This window comes from Balaenoptera musculus, chromosome 5, assembly GCF_009873245.2.
Source record: "Balaenoptera musculus isolate JJ_BM4_2016_0621 chromosome 5, mBalMus1.pri.v3, whole genome shotgun sequence".
NCBI classification, from domain to species: Eukaryota; Metazoa; Chordata; class Mammalia; order Artiodactyla; family Balaenopteridae; genus Balaenoptera; species Balaenoptera musculus.
In genome coordinates, this window is record NC_045789.1 from 20,277,567 (window position 1) to 20,296,102 (window position 18,536).

Below are 18,536 nucleotides of genomic sequence, written 5' to 3' on the forward strand. Positions count from 1 at the left end.
TCATGGCAATCCCAGGGAGTGGCCGTATCCCAACAACAAGACGGAGCTGAGACTGGGCTCATCTGTCGAGGATGTCAAAGTGAAGTTCAATGCTTTTCTGATTCATGGTTCTTAGCTAATAGAACTGATTATTAAAACTAATTAATTAAAACCTGCCTCTTGTAGCACACATACCACAAACAGTGGTACCGCACTCAGCGAATAAGTGGGTTTCACTGCAAATCCCACGAAAACCCCATCTGTGCCTCCTCCAACCTATCAACTCATCTAAGCTCTTTGAGATCATTAAATGGCAATCCAATGGGAACAGCAACGTAGTGGCTGACAGTTTTTGTTTTAAATGCCTTCATTTGCTTTAGTTTTAGTTCCAAGCAAAATGCTATAAATAATGCACTGTACTTACATTTATAATTTAAATGCACACAGCATTATTATACTGTACTGCAACAGCAGCAGGAGAAGCTCTCTGATAATATATTGCCAGCATGCCAAAGACACTCTGTCCTTTATCAGAGTTTAATCTCACACACACACACACACACACACACACACACACACAGAGGCTTGGTTTATGTTTGTGAGCAAGGGCGTACACAGATATCACAAACACCTGATACTAGAGAAGGGTGCTCAAAATCTAATCCAACGGAAAAGCTTTTGCACAGCAAAGGAAATCATAAACAACCCACAGAATGGGAGAAAATATTTGCAAACTATGCAACTGACAACGGACTAATCTCCAAAATATACAAACAGGTCATGCAGCTCAATATCAAAAAAACACAAACAACCCAATCAAAAAATGGGCAGAAGATCTAAACAGACATTTCTCCAAAGAAGACATACAGATGGCCAAAAAGCACATGAAAAGATGCTCAACATTGCTAATTATTAAAAATATCTTTAAAGTCAATTTTATTAAGGTATATTTTACATATAAAAATATACCCATTTTAAGTCTACAGCATGAGTTTTGGCAAATATGTATACCTCTGTAATCAATGCCATAATCAAACTACAGAAATTTCTATCATCTCAAAAAATTCCCTCTCTCTTGGCATTCCCCTTATATCCTGGCTCAAGACAGCCACTGGGCTGATTTCTTTTCTAGTGTTTCATATAAATGAAGTCATAAAGTATGCGTTCCACTATGTCTGGCTTCTTTTTTGCAGCATAACACATAATGTTTTTTAGATTCATTTTGTTGGGTGTATTAGTTTTTTCTATTTTATTTCTGAGTGGTATTCCATTGTGTGACTATACCACAATTTGTTTAGTAGCATTTGGCTATTATGAATAAAGCTAATATGAACCTTTGGTTACAGGTCTTTGTATAGCCATGACATGTGTTTTCATTTGTCTTGGGTAAATACATATGAGTGGAGATGGTGTGTCATATAAGAAGTATACATTTAACTTTTTAAATTTTATCTCAGGAAGAATCTGCTAAATTGTTTTTCAAATTGTTGAATGATTTTACATTTCCACTAGCAATGTATGAGAGTTCTAGTTTCTCCATATTTCCATCAACACTTGGCATTATTGGCCTTTATAATTTTAGCCACTCCTGTGGATATGTAGTGGTATCTCACTGTAGTTTTAAATTTGCATTTTCCTGATGACTAAATGATATTGAGTATCTTTTCATGTGCTTATCAGAAAATCATATATCCCTTTTAGTGAATTGTCTTTTCAAATTTTTTTTCTGTTTTTCAGTGGATTGACTTCTTATTTTTAAGTTTTTTGAGCTCCTTATATGTCCTAGATCTAAGCCATTTGTCAGATATATATAATGTAAATATTTTCTCCTATTCTTTGGCTTTGCATTTTCAGTTTATTAACGCTCATTTGGAGAGCAGAATTTTTAGTTTAAAGTTCGACTTACGCTGTCTTTAATTTTGGCCTTTTGGGCCTTATCTAGGAAATCTTTACTGACATTAAAGAAGGCAAATGTTATAGATCTGGATTTAATGTTTAAGGTTATGACACTTTAGAGTCAGTTTTGTGTGTGGTATGAGGTAAGTGTTGAGCTTTGCTTTTTCATCACCTGAGTTCCAGAACAATTTGTTGAGAGGACTGTCCTTTCCCCATTGAATTATTGTGGCACCCTTGTCAAAAATCAGTTGACCATATATTCATGTGTATATAGGAGAAAAGCATACATTTAATTCTTTCTGTAATCTCTATTTTATTTCATTGATTAAATTCTATTCTTAGGTCAGTTCTGAACTGTCGTGATTTAAAGTAAGTTTTTAAATCCAGTATTGTGAGTCCTCCAAATTTAGGCTTTTAAAAAAATGTTTTAGCTATTCTAAGTCCATTTTATTTCCATATAAACATTGGAATCATCTTATCAACTTCTACAAAGAAGAAAATTAAATTTGGCCTGAAACTGTAATAAATCTGTAGATCAATTCGAATAGAACTGACATCTTAATAATACTGAGTCTTTTAATGCATGATTTAGTATTCTTTAATTTCTCTTAGAAGTTTGACAGTTTTTAAGTGTACAGGGAGTGAACATATTTTGTAAAATTTATCCCTCAGAATTTTATATATACTGGTATTATTGTAAATGGTATATATATATATTTTTAATTTTCATTTTTTGGTTACTAAATAAAAGAAATCAGTTGATTCTGTATATTGATCTTATATTCTTCAACTATTACAAATTAATTTATTAATTTTGGTAGCTTTTTTGGAGATTTCATAGGATTAATGCATGACTTTGTCACCTTTGTTTATAATGGGATGATAAAGTGGTCCCTATTTTAACTATAGCCAGGAGCATAATTGTTAACCCGTTTTTATATATAGGTAAACTGAGATTAGAAAGACTAAGTGATAAAGTGATGAAGAGCAGGGATTTGGGGTTTAGGTTGGAATCCAAATTTTTACTGCTTACTAGTTGTACCACCTTGGGTAAGTTATTTAATTTTCTGTCTTGGTTTCCATATATCTGAAATGAATATGCTGCTGCTGAGAAAAATAATACAACAAATATAATGTAATATTAGAAGTTATATCTTATCATTGTTTTCTTATTAACTGAGATGACAGATGTGAGGGTTTTAGCACAGTGCCTGGAAACAGTGCCTCAGACACAGTGTCACTAACCAATGATATTATCCGTAATCACTTTGGTAGAATTCTGACTTTAAGTTCAGGAATGTAATATTGATGAACAAGATAGATGTTTTTTCATTATTTATCAAAACTGTTTTTCCTTTAAAAAGTAACCAGAACAAGAAAAAGGTGTTCAGGCCCATAGGATAAATCCCCTTGAAGAAAAGACAAAGTATACTCATTTAAAGGAACATGAGAAGTCTTGTTTGTGTTTGTGGGGAAATTTTGACCAGAAGTTCTGTAGATAATCCATGACATATTCTCAGTTCAAGGTACTTATTAGTTAATTAATCACAATGATGGATATCTTCAATATTAGGCAATAATTAACAAATTCACAGTCTTGAGACTACCACGCAAAAAACAACTTTTAAAGGACTTATCCACTTTTCTTTTTAGAACCCCATCAATTCTCGATGGAGAAAAATGAGGAGGAAGAGCTAGCATGTTCATTGTTGAAGGTTTGTCGGTGTCCTAAGCTGATCCTCAAGAACTTATGTTTGGCAGGTAGACAAGAAATAAGATACAGATTTGTCAGATATGTCAGGGAATACTTCAGCTCAGCAAGGGGAATTTAGAAGTCTTTCTCTGCTGACTGATCACAACCAGTGCATCAGACAACGACATCCACTTATTCTTAGATGACAACAGTGCCAGTTAATTAGCTCTTGTTTATGTTTTGACTATTGATAGACCTAAATTATATTCATATTGTCATGCAGAACAAACACACAGAAAGGTTTGCCTTTGATCTAAATACATTTTTTCCTTGGCTGCAGTGACATTTGAACTGTATACCAGAATAAAAATCTTATAAGAAATCAGGCATAAAAAAAGTAGATCATCTAAATCAGATAATTAAAAAAAACATCTGATTAATGATAATTTTGGCTTGAAAACCAAGTGCCCTATTTCAACAGAAGTTCAAGTTGACTTATAAAAATGCAGACATTACCTTTGGGATTGACTTTACAAAATGCCATGAATATCTCTGCAAATTTCTCAATCCTCTTATCACTTTGACTTTTTAAAGATTTAATGCTATAGTTGTAAGTATAAAGCATATTCCTTATGTATAATTCTTGAACTAGAGTGAATTTCATTCTTTCATTATGTTTAAAAAGCTTTCCTTCTTCCTGATCCTTATAAACTCTCTTCGAACAATATTTATTTAAAGGTCAAGAAAATGGTTTTTCTAGAAGTCAGAATAGCGTATCATTTGCAGTAATTTAAATTGCAGAAGAGTTTGTATCTTTACTACATTCTGTGTAACAATGCTTTTGCTCTGTAAAGCATTCTGGGGGTGTTGGAATATTTTCCTTTTGAAGACAAATGCTCCATGGTTGGCATGCTCTAGCCATTGTTGCACCCATTTAAAGACTTCTAGGTTAGAGTTAAGCATGGGCAAAGCATCCCTCAAGGGAAAGTGTAGGTACTGGAGATCCTAGCCTTTTTCTATACCCTATTGTTGTTCTTTTTCTTTTTCTTTTTTATTCCCCATTTTTCTTCTCAAAGAAACATAAAGAGGCACCAGTAAGAAATATAAGTATTCTTGTTTGGTGTCCTTGATTAGAAGTAGTGCAGACATCAGGGAGCAAAAACCAAAATGATTATTCACATAATCCTTAACGCTGACCACTTTAAAATACACTGCAACAAAATAAATTGTAAAAGGTAGTTTTAAATGTACCCTTCTGTCTCTACTACATTGTCCTCATATCACTAAGATAATTTAGCACCGAAATCAGCTTAGGTAATCATAAAAGTTAAAGAGCTGCCACTGGCAGCTTTTTCGTTCCAAAACTTTCCACAGAACTTCAGCCAACATGATGTCTTGATCCCTTGTGTCCAAGGAGTAGTCAAGGTTTATCAGTCAGCCTTCAACAGAAGAATTTGACCCTGATGGAGTGGCAGCTATAATCATATGGTATTTTTAGGAAAGTGATACACTGAAAAATAATATCACAATTATGTATTTATGAAATGTTGGTTTCTACAAACTGGAGATTTAACAATGATTGCTAGAACAAATCAATACATTTCTAAAAGAAAATAAAAATGCACAGAGATAGTGTCAATCAAGTGGATTATGAAAAAGCACAGTCCTGTTATCTTCGTAATGAATGCGGTACAGAGTGTCATAAATGCCCTTACATCCTTGTCACATAGTGTGAATTACAAAGAGAAAGACCAAAGAAATTGACTTCCCTTGAACAGGGTCTAATACGTGAATCCTTTGTCCCTTTCTCACTTATTAGATGCCTTTCATTAGTGAGCTCTCATAGTCTAATAATCAATCCCAAAATACTCATAATTATGGGAAGACAATATCATTGCCATTTTCACAGTCGTATTATCATATTTTTAGTGTGTTGAGCACAGCAATTATTTATGAAAAGTAACACATGGAAGCATGAATAAAATATCTTTATGTACAAAGTGGCATGGCAGGATTTCGACCCAATATTTAATACACTTGCAAATGTTCCCTGCATTAACATAGTGGAAAACAATAAATACAAACGTTAGGTAACAAAAGAACACTGAGAAAGTAGGAAAGTCTCTGTGGATAAGAAATGTTAGTTCTGAAAACTTTAAACTCAAGGGACAGTCATTTCATCAGTGAAGCCACCTGCCTGGGCTGTCAGGTTACCTGCTCACAGATGCCCCTCCTAAAATTCCCTCCCCTAGGAATGTTCCTATAAAATGTGGTAATGTGTTTTTTCACATCTTAAAGGACAGGAGAGGCCGAGGATGGTTTCCGATTCTCTTCTATTATTGCGTGTCATCTGGACATCACTTTATTGGGACAGGTGACTGGTGCACACTGGCGAGCAGGGTTGGAAGTCAGGATTGAATCCACAGGGCTTTCTCCCTTTCTACCTCTGGAGCACAGAAGCTGAAGAGTAAGCCTGTGGGGTGGGAAAGGGGGAAACAAAAAAGTTCAGATTCCAAGAAAGTGAAGAAGTAGAGATGCTGGGGGAGACCATCTCTTGGTAAGAAATGTTAGTGACCAGCTGAATTTTTCCACCCAGTAGAGTCACTGGAATGTCTCATAAGCACTTCAACCTCAACAAGTCTGAAAGGAAACCCACTAGACTGCCTCCCAAACCTATTCGCTCTCGCTCCGTAATTCCAATCTTTGCTCTTACCTTCATGATCCATCCAGGCACTCACGCTAGATCTGTGGGCATAATCTATACCCCTAACAGTTCTCCTTCCCCAATGCCTACATGCACACAATCCCTACCTCTGGAGAATGCTACCTTCCAGGCAATTCTTTATTCTATTCTGCCTCTTCATCTGTATCCCTACTGTACTTGCAGACCTGGTGAAGCCCTTGTTCTTTTCCCGGGGAATACTGAGATAGTCCTCTGACCTCTCGGCTTCCGGTCTTACTCCTGTTGAATTAATCTTCCACATTGAACACTCAGTGATGTGTCTCAAGCACAAATCTCATCATATTCCTCTTCTGATTAAAGCACTTCACTGTACCTTATCACTAACGCGACATCGTTCGAGGTCTGTTGCTTGGGGTAACAATGTGAGTAATTAAGAAATTTATTGGCAACTTTCATGCTTTTGCTGCCGCGTACTTATCAGGGAGAAGAGTGAACAGGCAACTCTGCACTTCTCCTTCACAGGAAGGAGAGTCAGGGCTTTGGTTTATTACTTTGGGTTTTCTTGTTTGCGGTACAGAAACAACTTTGTGTATTGGCCCCCCAAAAGAGCAGGAGAAGGAAGCTTCTGTGCTTTAATTGGGAAAGGGGCACGTGCCCGGCATGGCAGGGTAGGTGCTGTCGTGCTGCTGATGGCAGTGCCGGTGGTTTGTTGGAGTCTGGGAGGAGGATTATATGGTGGGGGGTGAGGGTGGGCAGTGGGACCAGGGTGGAGACCTGCATCTTGCTCCCTCATGGCATGGTCGGTGAGGCAGGACCTTTGCTAGGGATGGTTGCATTGCTGCCTTGCAGTGCGGGAGCTGGACACTGGTTACCATGTCTTGCGGGACAGTTGGAAGAACAGAGAGTGGACACAGGATCCAGGTCAAGTCTTAGTCTGTGGAAAGGACTGTAAAGCAGGGCATTTCTAATGTCCTCCCAGAGCACCTGTGGCTGACAGATGGTCTCGCACAGGCCAGAGCATGGCGTAGCCCTAGAAGGAGCATAATGATTACAGGGATGACTGAAACACTCCCCGCTCTCAAATTCTGGACTAACTTCCTGGGTGTGTTTTACATTCAAGGTCAGAGGGTCTCCCCAAATAAATAAATGGCTGCTTGATGGCATTAGTAAAAAGGAAAGAGTCAGATTTTATTCTGCTTAGAAAAAGAAAGTATTTCATTCTCGCCATGTGAAGTCCTTTATGATTTAGCTTAGCATGGGAAACAAGACCTCTCATGATCTGGTGTCTTCCACTGCTTCAGCCTCATTTCTCAGCCCTTCTGGCATTGAACTATATCTTCCAGGCCCTTGCTTCCCAAGTTATCTATGGACCAGGTTGGTTTTTAAAAATTTATAATCAGTTGCAAACTGATATTTTAAAGAATAAAATAATGTGAATAAAATGTTGAAGCAATAGCAGATTGCTATAACAATTTTTAAATGCTTACACTCAGTTTCTGTACTTAATCTTGTTGTGGAATAGTATCAGTGGTTCATTGACCCTGCAGCAGCTGTATATAGAACAGCTCTAAGTTAACCAATTATCTATAATTTTTTTCATATACCACTCAGTTTCACAGTTCTTTGCATTTACATATTCCCTGTGTCTAGAAAAACCCAGGTCATTTTTTTTTTCTTACCCTGTAAGTCTCAACTTAAATACTATCTTCTCTAAGAAATTTACCATTAAACTTCAAGGTACCATGGCTATCTTTACATACCACTCTCTTATTTACTATATTCTATTAAAATGATCTTATTTGTATTTCTCTACACTTGTCTAAGCTCCTTGAGGACAGCAAACCATGTTGTGTCCCTCTTAATACCTGGTCTAGTACTGGGTAAGGAGTAAGATCTCTGTCACTTTTTCTTCAATGGAACTGTAATCCTCCGTAGGTGAGTTTCTAAGTGAAGCTAAGCGTTTGCAGCATAGATCAGCTAGGTAAACATCTCAATTTATGTGAGTAGGATAATGCTCATGATTAATATTGTATTGATCTTTTTTTTCTCAAAGATCAGAAACCAATATAGGAACAAACTGGATTTTTCATCAGAGTGTATTACACATTGACAGTCTTTCTCAAGAAATGAATTTTGCTTGCTTCATTAACGATTTTATTCATCAGTTGACATTTCAGTTTGAATGTCTGTACCAATACAGCATAAGCTTTCTTTCCAACATTATAATCGCTCTAAAATTCAGTGTGCTGGCTTCTTTATGGTCACTGAAGAACTTTATGGTCACTGAACCTCTCACAACCCTAAAATTTTGTATATTTGTGATTCTTACAAAAAATTAATGATCACTTTAATAATAAAGTCTCATGATAGATTCTTTAATCATATTGACAACACTTTATAAGCAAAGAAGCACAATGGTTTTAGGAGAAAAGGTCATTCTGTCCTGGTTTTATAGATGTGGAACCTACTGCAAAGCATTATAAAGAAATTTGTTGAAGGCCATAGACCAGGATCAGAAAATAAATCTTGTTTTACTTGTGATGTTTTCTTTTTAGCCCTCATTATTCATTTTAAAATGTAAGAAAAATAATTGAAAAACATGTTAAGCTTTTCTGGAAGTTCACAAAGATGCTTTTAGATTATCAAGGGTATCATTTAGAAAATTACAGAAGTACAGTGAATTGTATCTGCAAGAAAAATAGAAAGGGGTAACATTCCACTTTGTTGAGGATCTGTGAGATGAGACCTTCATACAAGTTATTGGTCTTGCTGCCCCTTGGTTCTTCATTGACCTGAAACTCCCCTCACTTCTTACGCTGGCAGGTGGCTTGGAACAGAACGGACAGGAGACCTGCTGCAGAGGGAGCGGCCAGGCGGCAGCAGGTCTCCTCCCTTCTGCAGCACAGGATTGGTCTCAGAACAATTAAAAGACTTTCTTCTCAGTTCTAAAATTGTTTTTCCCCTCATTTAAGATATATCTTGGACGTGTCTACATGCAATTAAAAAATTGTCTTGATAATCACTTTTGTTAGTTGTATAATGTCATTGATTGGATCATACCTAATTTATCTGAAATTTCCATACCACTGGACATGCTGTTTCTAAATGTTTGCTACCATTCTTTGTATATTAATCTTTAATCACATTTCAAATAATTTCCTTTTGAAAATTTCCTAAAAGTTAAGTTACTAGGTGACAAATGTGAATACTTTAAGTCTCTTAGTGAATATTACCAAACTGCTCTTAGGAAAGATTAATCCAGTTAATCCAATTTATACTGTCAAATGCAGCATATGATACTATTTGCTTCACCAGTATGATTTTTAAAAATTAGAAAAAGAAAAACTCAAGTAATTGAAGGTTATAATTTTTTTGGTCTTAATTCCATTTTTGATTAGTAATAGTACAGGAACTCTTCTATAATTTTATATTACCATTTTTATTTCCTCCTCTGTGAATTGCCTGTTCATGGCCTTTGCTCATTTAAAAAATTTCCGATTTGTATAAATGTCTTTGTATATTTAAAATATTAATGAATTGGTCTCATATTTATGACAAACATATTCCCGATTTATAATTTATAGTTTTCTTTATGATAATTTTTATGTTTGGAAATTTTAAGTCATGATGTAGTAGAATTCCTATTATTTCCATTGTGTTATATTGTTTCATGGTCTGAAAATTCCTAATCAGACACATAATAACACCTAACAAATTTTTCTTCTACTTTTTTTTACATTTAGTTTTTTTATATATTTTCCCCATATAGATATTATTAGCTAATGTCCCTTCACACTCATTATTAACCAATTTGTTCAGACCATTTGTTGGCATCAGTAAGAAAAGGATGTGCTTTCCTGCTCTACATTTTGGCATAAAAATTCTGGCCTTAGCAGAAGTCCTAGGTAACAGCAAATCAATTCCTTGTCACTTTGTCATAAAAGAATTAAACTCTTGTCATAAAAGAATCTCAGAAGAAAATAACAGAGCATATTTGCATTATAAGTGAGCACAAATATGTATAGAAGTACATACAGCTAATGTATCTCTAATCTTTGATTCCAGTGGCCTTCAAAACTTACCACAAGTTATTTTTGCACTAATAGCCATTTTGAGGGAGGTATCAGCTAATAGCTGAGAGGAAAATGAATTATACAGGGAAAGCTTAAACTAAAATAATCATTTTCTTATTCTAAATAAATTATGGTCCCTAAATATAGCAATAAATCTGCAGTGAAAGATAGTATTTTTTGAAACTCCTATCAACCTTCCTCTTGTTGACATAAAAGTCTTAAGAGATTTTAGAACTAGATTGAATTGATGAATTGTATCAATCATGCCCATATAGCTTTTTAATTTTTTTCTCTATTTTCTTATTTCTTGTGTGTGATTTCATGTTCTCACTAGACAAAGTTTTGCAGAGAGGGCAAGGATCATAGATTAAAGGTATTTTGGAATTCCATTAAGTACAACATTCAGCACAAAATAGATGATCATTATACGAAGCAGCAGGCATTAAATACATCTAGAAATTTATCCTGAGGTGAAAAATTTTAACATGAGTGAATGTTTCCATATCAGTGTTTGCTGTTGCATACCAATCCAAAGACTTCTCAACTTCTTTTCTCAACTTCTAGTTCTGATAAATGCATTCCTATTTATCCTGAATTTCTGAGTTGATATCTTATTTCTAGGTGATATCTGATTTCTAGGAGAAAGCAATTACTCAGCGGTTACTACATTTAAAGTACAATGGTTGCTAAGAGAAATATATTGAAAAAAGGGTAAGACAAATAGACAATAGAACTGACCAATTTCAAACATGTTTCTTCCCATTACTTTCATCTTTACTCTTCAGAACATTGTTATGTAATTCCACAATTACTCAGAAAGGCAACAGAAGCTATTTACCTCTGCAAATCAAAAGACATGAGATTAGAGGCTAGGAATATTTTTTAAAGTACAAAAATCGAAAGAAATGGGAGTTGGATGATAATTCATTTTGTTGAGCTTGTTTGGGTCAGTACTCTTCCTTTTCTCCTGTATAGAGACTGTCTCCTGCATAGAGACTTTTCTTTCTTTCTCTTTCCAACTGAACAGAAGACTTCTTCTTCCTCCAAATTGGACAACTGGTCACTAAGATTTGAGCATTTTAACAATCTGGAAAGCATCCTTTTACTAGCCACAGGATTGCAAAGAAACCATAGCTTGTATGGAAGGAAGCTTGCCATATACCAGAGGGAGCTGGACCACGTCTCCACAAATTTCTCACACTTCTCAGGTTCTTGAATCTTGCATCTGAAAGAGTGCATTGCAAAAGGACAGGCAAAGTCCCAGATTCCTCTCATCCTAACCCACCCCTTGCTGGCTAGAGAAGGATGAAATTCTGACACCGATGCATGTCTGGATGACACTCCTTTGTTTATGTCTCCTGCTCCTGGCCAGAGAAGCATGGCTGGCATCATTTATTCAATAAACAGTGGCTGAGTATCCGTAACAGCATTGTATTCGTGCTGGGAAGTAGACATAAGTAGTGAGCATAACAATGACATTCCCCCCGGACACTACCCAGAGTGATTACCATTGTGTTTAGGCCAGTTCTGGGCATACACCTACTTATCTGTTCTTTTGCCTTTTTACTATTAGTTGCTAAAGGGTAAATTTCTCTGCAGGTTCTAAAAATTATCAAACACTAATTGTGAGGGCACTTAATCAATGCTGCTTGTGAAAAATAAGTCAAAAGAAACTTTTCTTACCCAATTCTAGAAAAGCAAAAGACAGTCCCATGCTAAGCTGGAAAGGTTAATTCCAGCAGGCCTGAAATCGGGCTGAGTTGTTTTACTGAAATAAGACATGTACCTGCATTGCACTGACTCCTGGTCAAAGAATGGAACACACAGAATAGCAGTTGCTTGTAACCATAGTTTTGAGAGGTTTCAATTATTCATTGATTAACAATTAATGTAATGAGATTGATCACCTTGCATCTGGTCTCATTGAGACACCTGGAGGGCTCTGTCACTCATCTAGTTATACAGCAAGAATGTGCCTACATGACCATCTGGGTACTGTAAGTTCCCTATATACAAACGAGTTCCGTTCCAAGAGTGTGTTCGTAAGTCCAATTTGTTCGTAAGTCCAACAAAGTTAGCCTAGGTACCCAACTAACACAATCAGCTGTATAGTACTGTACTGTAATAGGTTTATAATACTTTTCACACAAATAATACATTTAAAAAACCAAAAAATGAAGAAAATATTTTTACTCTTACAGTATGGTACTTTGAAAAGTACAGTAGTACAGAACAACAGCTGGCATCGAGTGAACAGGCAAGAAGAGTTACTGACTGGAGGAGGGAGAGGAGGTGGGAGATGGTAGAGCTGAAGGGTCGTCAGGAATAGGAGACAGAGTGCAATTTCACTCATGCCTGACGTTGATGGAACGCATGTTTGCATCTTTGAAAGTTCGCAACTTGAAGGTTCATATGTACGGGACTTACTGTATAAGAAACCCCAGCTGAGGGTGCATTTTGGATCACCTTGTTTGAGGTACTTTGTGCACACATCCATGGTTCCTGGCTCCAGAGAGAAAGTACATCTGGGTACGGTTCTTACTGAGAGAGGACAATTGGATCTCCCACCTGGCATCTCTGGACCCCTCTCCCTGAGCCAGCCTTTGGCTGTGATGCGCATTCTTACCTTAATGCAGCTGCTGTGTCATATCCTATTTTTTTTTTTGTTTACTGTCATTTTGGGTCCTGCAAGTCTTCCTTAGCAATAGAACCCTGTCTAACTGCCACTGTTAAGTATGTATATGCTGACCCAGGCAGAGGCAAACTGCATCTATGAGGAAACATTACCAACAGGCAGAAAGAATGAATTGTATCATTCCTGAGGTAGGCAGGGCAACTGGAAGAATCTTCTACAGCCCCCAAGACATTTATTTCTCTGGCAAGTGTTCTTAGAGTTTGTTTTTAGACAAATAGAAAATGATGGTTTAGCTGACACAAGCTATTAACTTTTCAGGTTATAAAAGTCTTTAAAAATAATCTGAGCTGCAGCAGGCTAACAAAACAGATATTAATGAGTATCGCAGTGAGTGAAATTAGGGAACTTACATATTTATTGCCCAGGTGTGGAGAGGATCCATCAAGCTGTCAGTTCTTGGTTTTTCCTTGTGCAGAGTGTTCACCTAAAAACAGAAGATATGCTTTGGTCTATAAGCTCAGAGAGTGAATAAGCATGAAAATAAAAGTTTCTTGGCTTGTTTTTTGTTTTTCAAGGAAAGTCCAGTTTCCCTTCAAGAACGTCATTAGAGCCACAGCTTACCTCTTGGTATTGCCTGGAAATCGTTCACCAAGATTTATGAGCTTTATTCGGCCATTGTTTATTTTTACCCTAGAGGAGCAATGCTAACTCACTTCCTGCAGATAGGGGGTGTGAGTTGGGAGGTGATAGCAAGAGAGGCACCCTAGGGAATAAGTTATTGAATTTTGCTTGTTCCATAAGCTGGCTCTGCCTGAGCAAAACTACATCATATATTTAAAATGCCATTTTATCAGGAAAACATTCTAGGGTCCTTTGTTTGAATAATTCAGTGAGAGTTTCGTGAAAATGAATTTATAGGCCAACATGAATACTTTGATGACATACAAAGCAGCACAGGGAACATTGCTCAAAATAACAATGTTATTCCATCATCAATATAAAGATAAATATTAACTTAGGATGATGGGGAACTGAGAGGCCCCAAGCATTCTTTTTTTAAATTTATTTATTTTATTTATTTTTGGCTGCATTGGTTCTTCATCGCTACACATGGGCTTTCTTTAGTTGCGGCGAGCAGGGGCTACTCTTCGTTGTGGTGCGTGGTCTTCTCACTGCGGTGGCTCCTCTTGTTGCGGAGCACGGGCTCTAGGTGCGTGGGCTCAGTAGTTGTGGCTCGCAGGCTCCAGAGCACAGGCTCAGTAGTTGTAGCGCACGGGCTTAGTTGCTCTGCGGCCTATGGGATCTTCCCGGCCCAGGGCTCGAACCCGTGTCCCCTGCATTGGCAGGCGGATTCTTAACCACTGCGCCACCAGGGAAGCCCCCAAGCATTTTTACATGCTCTTGGGTTTGTGTTCAAAGCATTTCACATTGCCTGTGTCTTTCATGTAGATTCAAGTAACAACAGCAGTCACATTATATAAAATCAGTATGGGTCCAAGTGTCCAACTTTGAGAATAAATGTCATTGTTTTGCTCCAGCTTTTTTCTGCCAGCTAGGAAACCAGTCTTCTGGGGACTCCATTGATGTCACCCGTTACCTACACTGTCATGGCGATAATAAATAGTACCAGAGACCTAAGAAGAACAAACCTGGGACTCCCCTTCAAGAGCTCCTCAAGTCTTCTGCTTCAAGAAATGTCAGGCTCAGAGCAACAGCCCTCACAGCCCCTGCCCCACTACAACCCTTTGCTCACTATTGTTTATTTAACAAAAAGCACAGCATGTCCTGGAATCCATGGCTACAAAGTACAGGAATAAGAAGTAAACAAAAGAAACATTTATTGAACCCCCACTGTCTGCCAGAAGTCATGTAAAACAAATCATATGAAAAACTTCAATTCTTAATATCTCCCAAAGTCTGTCTAACTGGGAGTAGAAAGTGTGGAAAGATTCAATAACCATATGATTCAAATAATAGTTACAATAATGATATATATGGTAAAAGCAAACAAAGTACATATACACCTAGAAAAAAACAACTGGAAAGAAATACACCAGGGCTTCCCTGGTGGCGCAGTGGTTGAGAATCTGCCTGCCAATGCAGGGGGCACGGGTTCGAGCCCTGGTCTGGGAGGATCCCACATGCCGTGGAGCAACTGCGCCCATGAGCCACAACTGCTGAGCCTGCGCGTCTGGAGCCTGTGCTCCGCAACAAGAGAGGCCGCGATAGTGAGAGGCCCGCGCACCACGATGAAGAGTGGCCCCCACTTGCCGCAACTAGAGAAAGCCCTTGCACAGAAACGAAAACCCAACACAGCCATAAATAAATAAAAAAAAAAGATAGTAACCCTTATTAAAAAAAAAAAAAAAAGAAATACACCAAATGCCAATACTGATCATATCAAGGTTTTCTCTCATAAGTAATTTTTAATTCTTTTCTATTCCCCATTTTCCCCCCATTCTCTATTATGCATAACGTGGTCAAATATTAAAATGGCAGTTTAAGCCACGAAGAGATATTCAAGGCAGTAGTGCATGATGACTTGCCAATCAACAGTTAGAGGAGAGAAAGACCACGTACAGCTGGGACAGTCAAGGAAGCCTTGGTGTAAATGCAGAGATTGACGCAACTGTTGAAGGGCTGTGAAGACAGATGCTGAATCTCTGTATGCCTTTATACATCTATGAATCTTTCCCTCATCTTTACAGTTGTTCATTTCTAGTTGTTAATGAATGTTTGTAAAACACAAATAAACGGAAAAGTAACTGTACATTTAATGAGTAATTACCATAACATACTAATTAGTATTAGTATACTAATAATATATGAATAATATGTAATTACCACAATGAGTAGGAGGGGGAGGTGGGAGTGACAAAGGAGACCAAGGTGCTGTCTCCTTCTTCAAAAGGGCTTGAGTTCAGTGAGGAACACAGAGGATAGGAGATGAGTGACATCTGGGAAGTACGTGTTATTAAGTGGTTCAAAATTTGAGCAAGTGAAATCTGGCACATCATGAAAGGCCTTGTAGACATGCTAAAGTGTTGGAACTTAATCATAAGTAATAAAAACTTATCAGAGTTTTCCAAGCAAAGGAAAATTATAAATGGATTCAGATCTGCTTTTTCTTCCTCCAAATAGTTCAAAACCAAGTGATGCTTTGAAATTAAATTCAGTGATACAGTGTTTTCTTTCTTTTGTGGAATCATGTATTCCTTAATTTAGACAATTTTCTTCATATTTGTATAGCCTTACATGTTAAAAATGAGATAATGTACATTAACTTTCTGAGGAGTGGTGTAAGTGGGAATCATGTTTAAAATGCATCATGTCACATGTATATTTTGTAGTAAATCATGAGGATGTTTAACTTGGCAAGACTTCTTACTAAACCTGAGTGGCATCTTATATGTTCTCATAAAGGACTCCGTGATCTGCTATGTTTGGTGCTCATTTTTTTCTGAAAGCACATTCTTGTGTATACCCTAGTAGGCTTTCTCTTTTACATTAAAGAAAGCTCCCAATCGAAATAATCAGATTTTAAACATTGTGGGCCACATTTTCAACGGAAGAACCCTGCTTGAGAAAGAACATATTTAGAAGAAGCAGGAAGTGTGGATGGATGAACACCATGGCCAATTAGAGGAGGAGGATTTGAGGCAAGGAACTGTCTTATCTGGAGAAAATACTCAGAACAATAACCATTACACATAGAGGCTTGTAGAAACCCAGAAAATTTAGCATCTACTGGCATTCCGCCTGAAGGTGAATTGCTGCAGAGCTCTGTTTCCTTGGAAACATGATATATTGACCTCTAAAATGGCAAAATTTATTTTGAGATATAAGACCAGAGTTTATAAATTGACATACTGACCAATCCAATGAATTCTTAAGACCATTGAATCTCAAATTTCATGTTGTTACCCACATTGGTGCATTAATTAATACTATGTCCCTTAGGCCATGTAGCACATAATATGAAATATAACAATCATCAGTTCTGAGTGGTGAGTTGTCACATATTCGTTCTATCAAATTCTTTTTCTGTATTTTTTAACTATTTAAAAATTTTTATATAGGAGATAGTGGAAATTTAGGCTAAACCTGTGAACTTATATAAAACAATCATTTCAGACTATTCTAGTTATATTTTAGAATGATGTCACTATTAGGAAAGAGATATTTAAGTGAAAATAATTATAATAATGTAATTTCTATTGAGTGTGGTGAGCATAATTTTATAACGAAAGCATATTTGAATAAGTTTTGAAAGAAGGTGGGAAGAGATTTGTTTGCAGGTGTTTCAGGAACCACCAAAACCTGTTAATGGTGGACAGACTTTAATAAAAACTGTGGTAGTACAAAGAGAATTTGGAGGGCATTGTTTTAGATTATCAGTTCTAGGCTATTGAAATCAACTCTGAGTCACCTATTTTAGTTTTCCCCTATTACCAAATATTTTCTATAATCAGCTAGGTTGACTTTTATTTTATTAAAAGAAGTGTGCTTTCTAACTGGAGGTTGGCAGAAATAAAAGTACCAGAGACTAGATCTTATTATTTCCATAGTAATATTTCCTCCTTAGACCTATGACCTGAAAAGCTACTTATGAAGAAAAGGAAGTTTGGGTAGTTAAGGGTCTTCTTAACTATCCCACTGTGGTCTACCCACTTATTATTGCAGTTAGTATGAGGGTGGGAGACAGTAGCTTACACAGAATTATGCTTGGGCCTTGAAGAAGAATCAGAAAGCAAATTTGCAACCAAGAAACACAAAGTTTCTCTGTGGATTTCCCCTCCTGAGAGCCGTGATTCTGGTGTCAATTGTCATTTCCCTGGTAGAAATGGGTAGCAGAGCAGGTGGTCTTGATCTCAGCCCCCTCGTCACCAGGAGAGCCAAGGGCTCCTATACAGAGGCTTCTGGTCCACAGCTTGGAGACCCCCAGAAGCTGCCGAGTGTTTGGTTTAAATCCCGAGGGGATAAAACAGCATGCATGAAATTACAGTTTGTCATGCTGCTTACAAGTCACAGGCAGATTCTGAGAACTTTTCTTGATAAATGGTGTAGTCACACTCTGGGTCCTTCATAACCTTACTCAAGACTAGTTCACATTTAGTCTGCTTGCCTGGAGGTTTTCCTTGACAAAGTAGAATAGGCTCAGCTACTTAGTCAAGGCTGGTAAACAGCCAGGAGAAACTGGTGAGTGGTTTCCAATTACCCTGTGGAGGAATTTTACTCTTTCATTCATTCATATGGTTACCTTCAAGAGAACGGTGTGGGAATAAAGAAATGTGTAAGAGATACAAGAATGAAAGTCTCTCGTAAGAGAAAATGGCTCCCATGAGGGATTTGGCCACGTCTCTGCAGATTTTGGGTGCCCTTGCTTTTCAACTCTTTTGTTTATCCGTTGTAGTTTGTTCTAGTTGGAATCTCCTACCTGAAATGTGGACCTCATTCAGCCTTTGATATCTTGCTCTTGAATTGGGACTATATTTATAGACTTTTGCTTTACAAAATTGTTTCCTGCAACGTATTTATAATGTTTATCATCTGATAGCTCTCACTTCACATAACATA

At 37.1% G+C, this 18,536-nt stretch overlaps 1 protein-coding gene across 3 annotated transcripts in view; it reads right to left on the reverse strand.

Moving 5' to 3' along the window:
- Positions 1-5,540: 5,540 nt before the first annotated feature.
- Positions 5,541-18,536, reverse strand: part of EMCN (endomucin) — a 96,016-nt gene continuing 83,020 nt past the window's right edge. Inside the window, exons 11-13 of one of the 3 annotated variants that reach the window (XR_005020056.1) lie at positions 13,370-13,443; positions 11,063-11,164; positions 5,541-6,041 (exon numbers count right to left, since the gene is read on the reverse strand). Coding sequence is in view for 2 of the 3 variants with exons in the window: in XM_036853579.1 (XP_036709474.1) it covers positions 13,409-13,443 (35 nt within the window). In the remaining variant the exon portion in view is untranslated. The other 2 variants (XM_036853579.1, XM_036853580.1) reach the window with 2 other exon arrangements.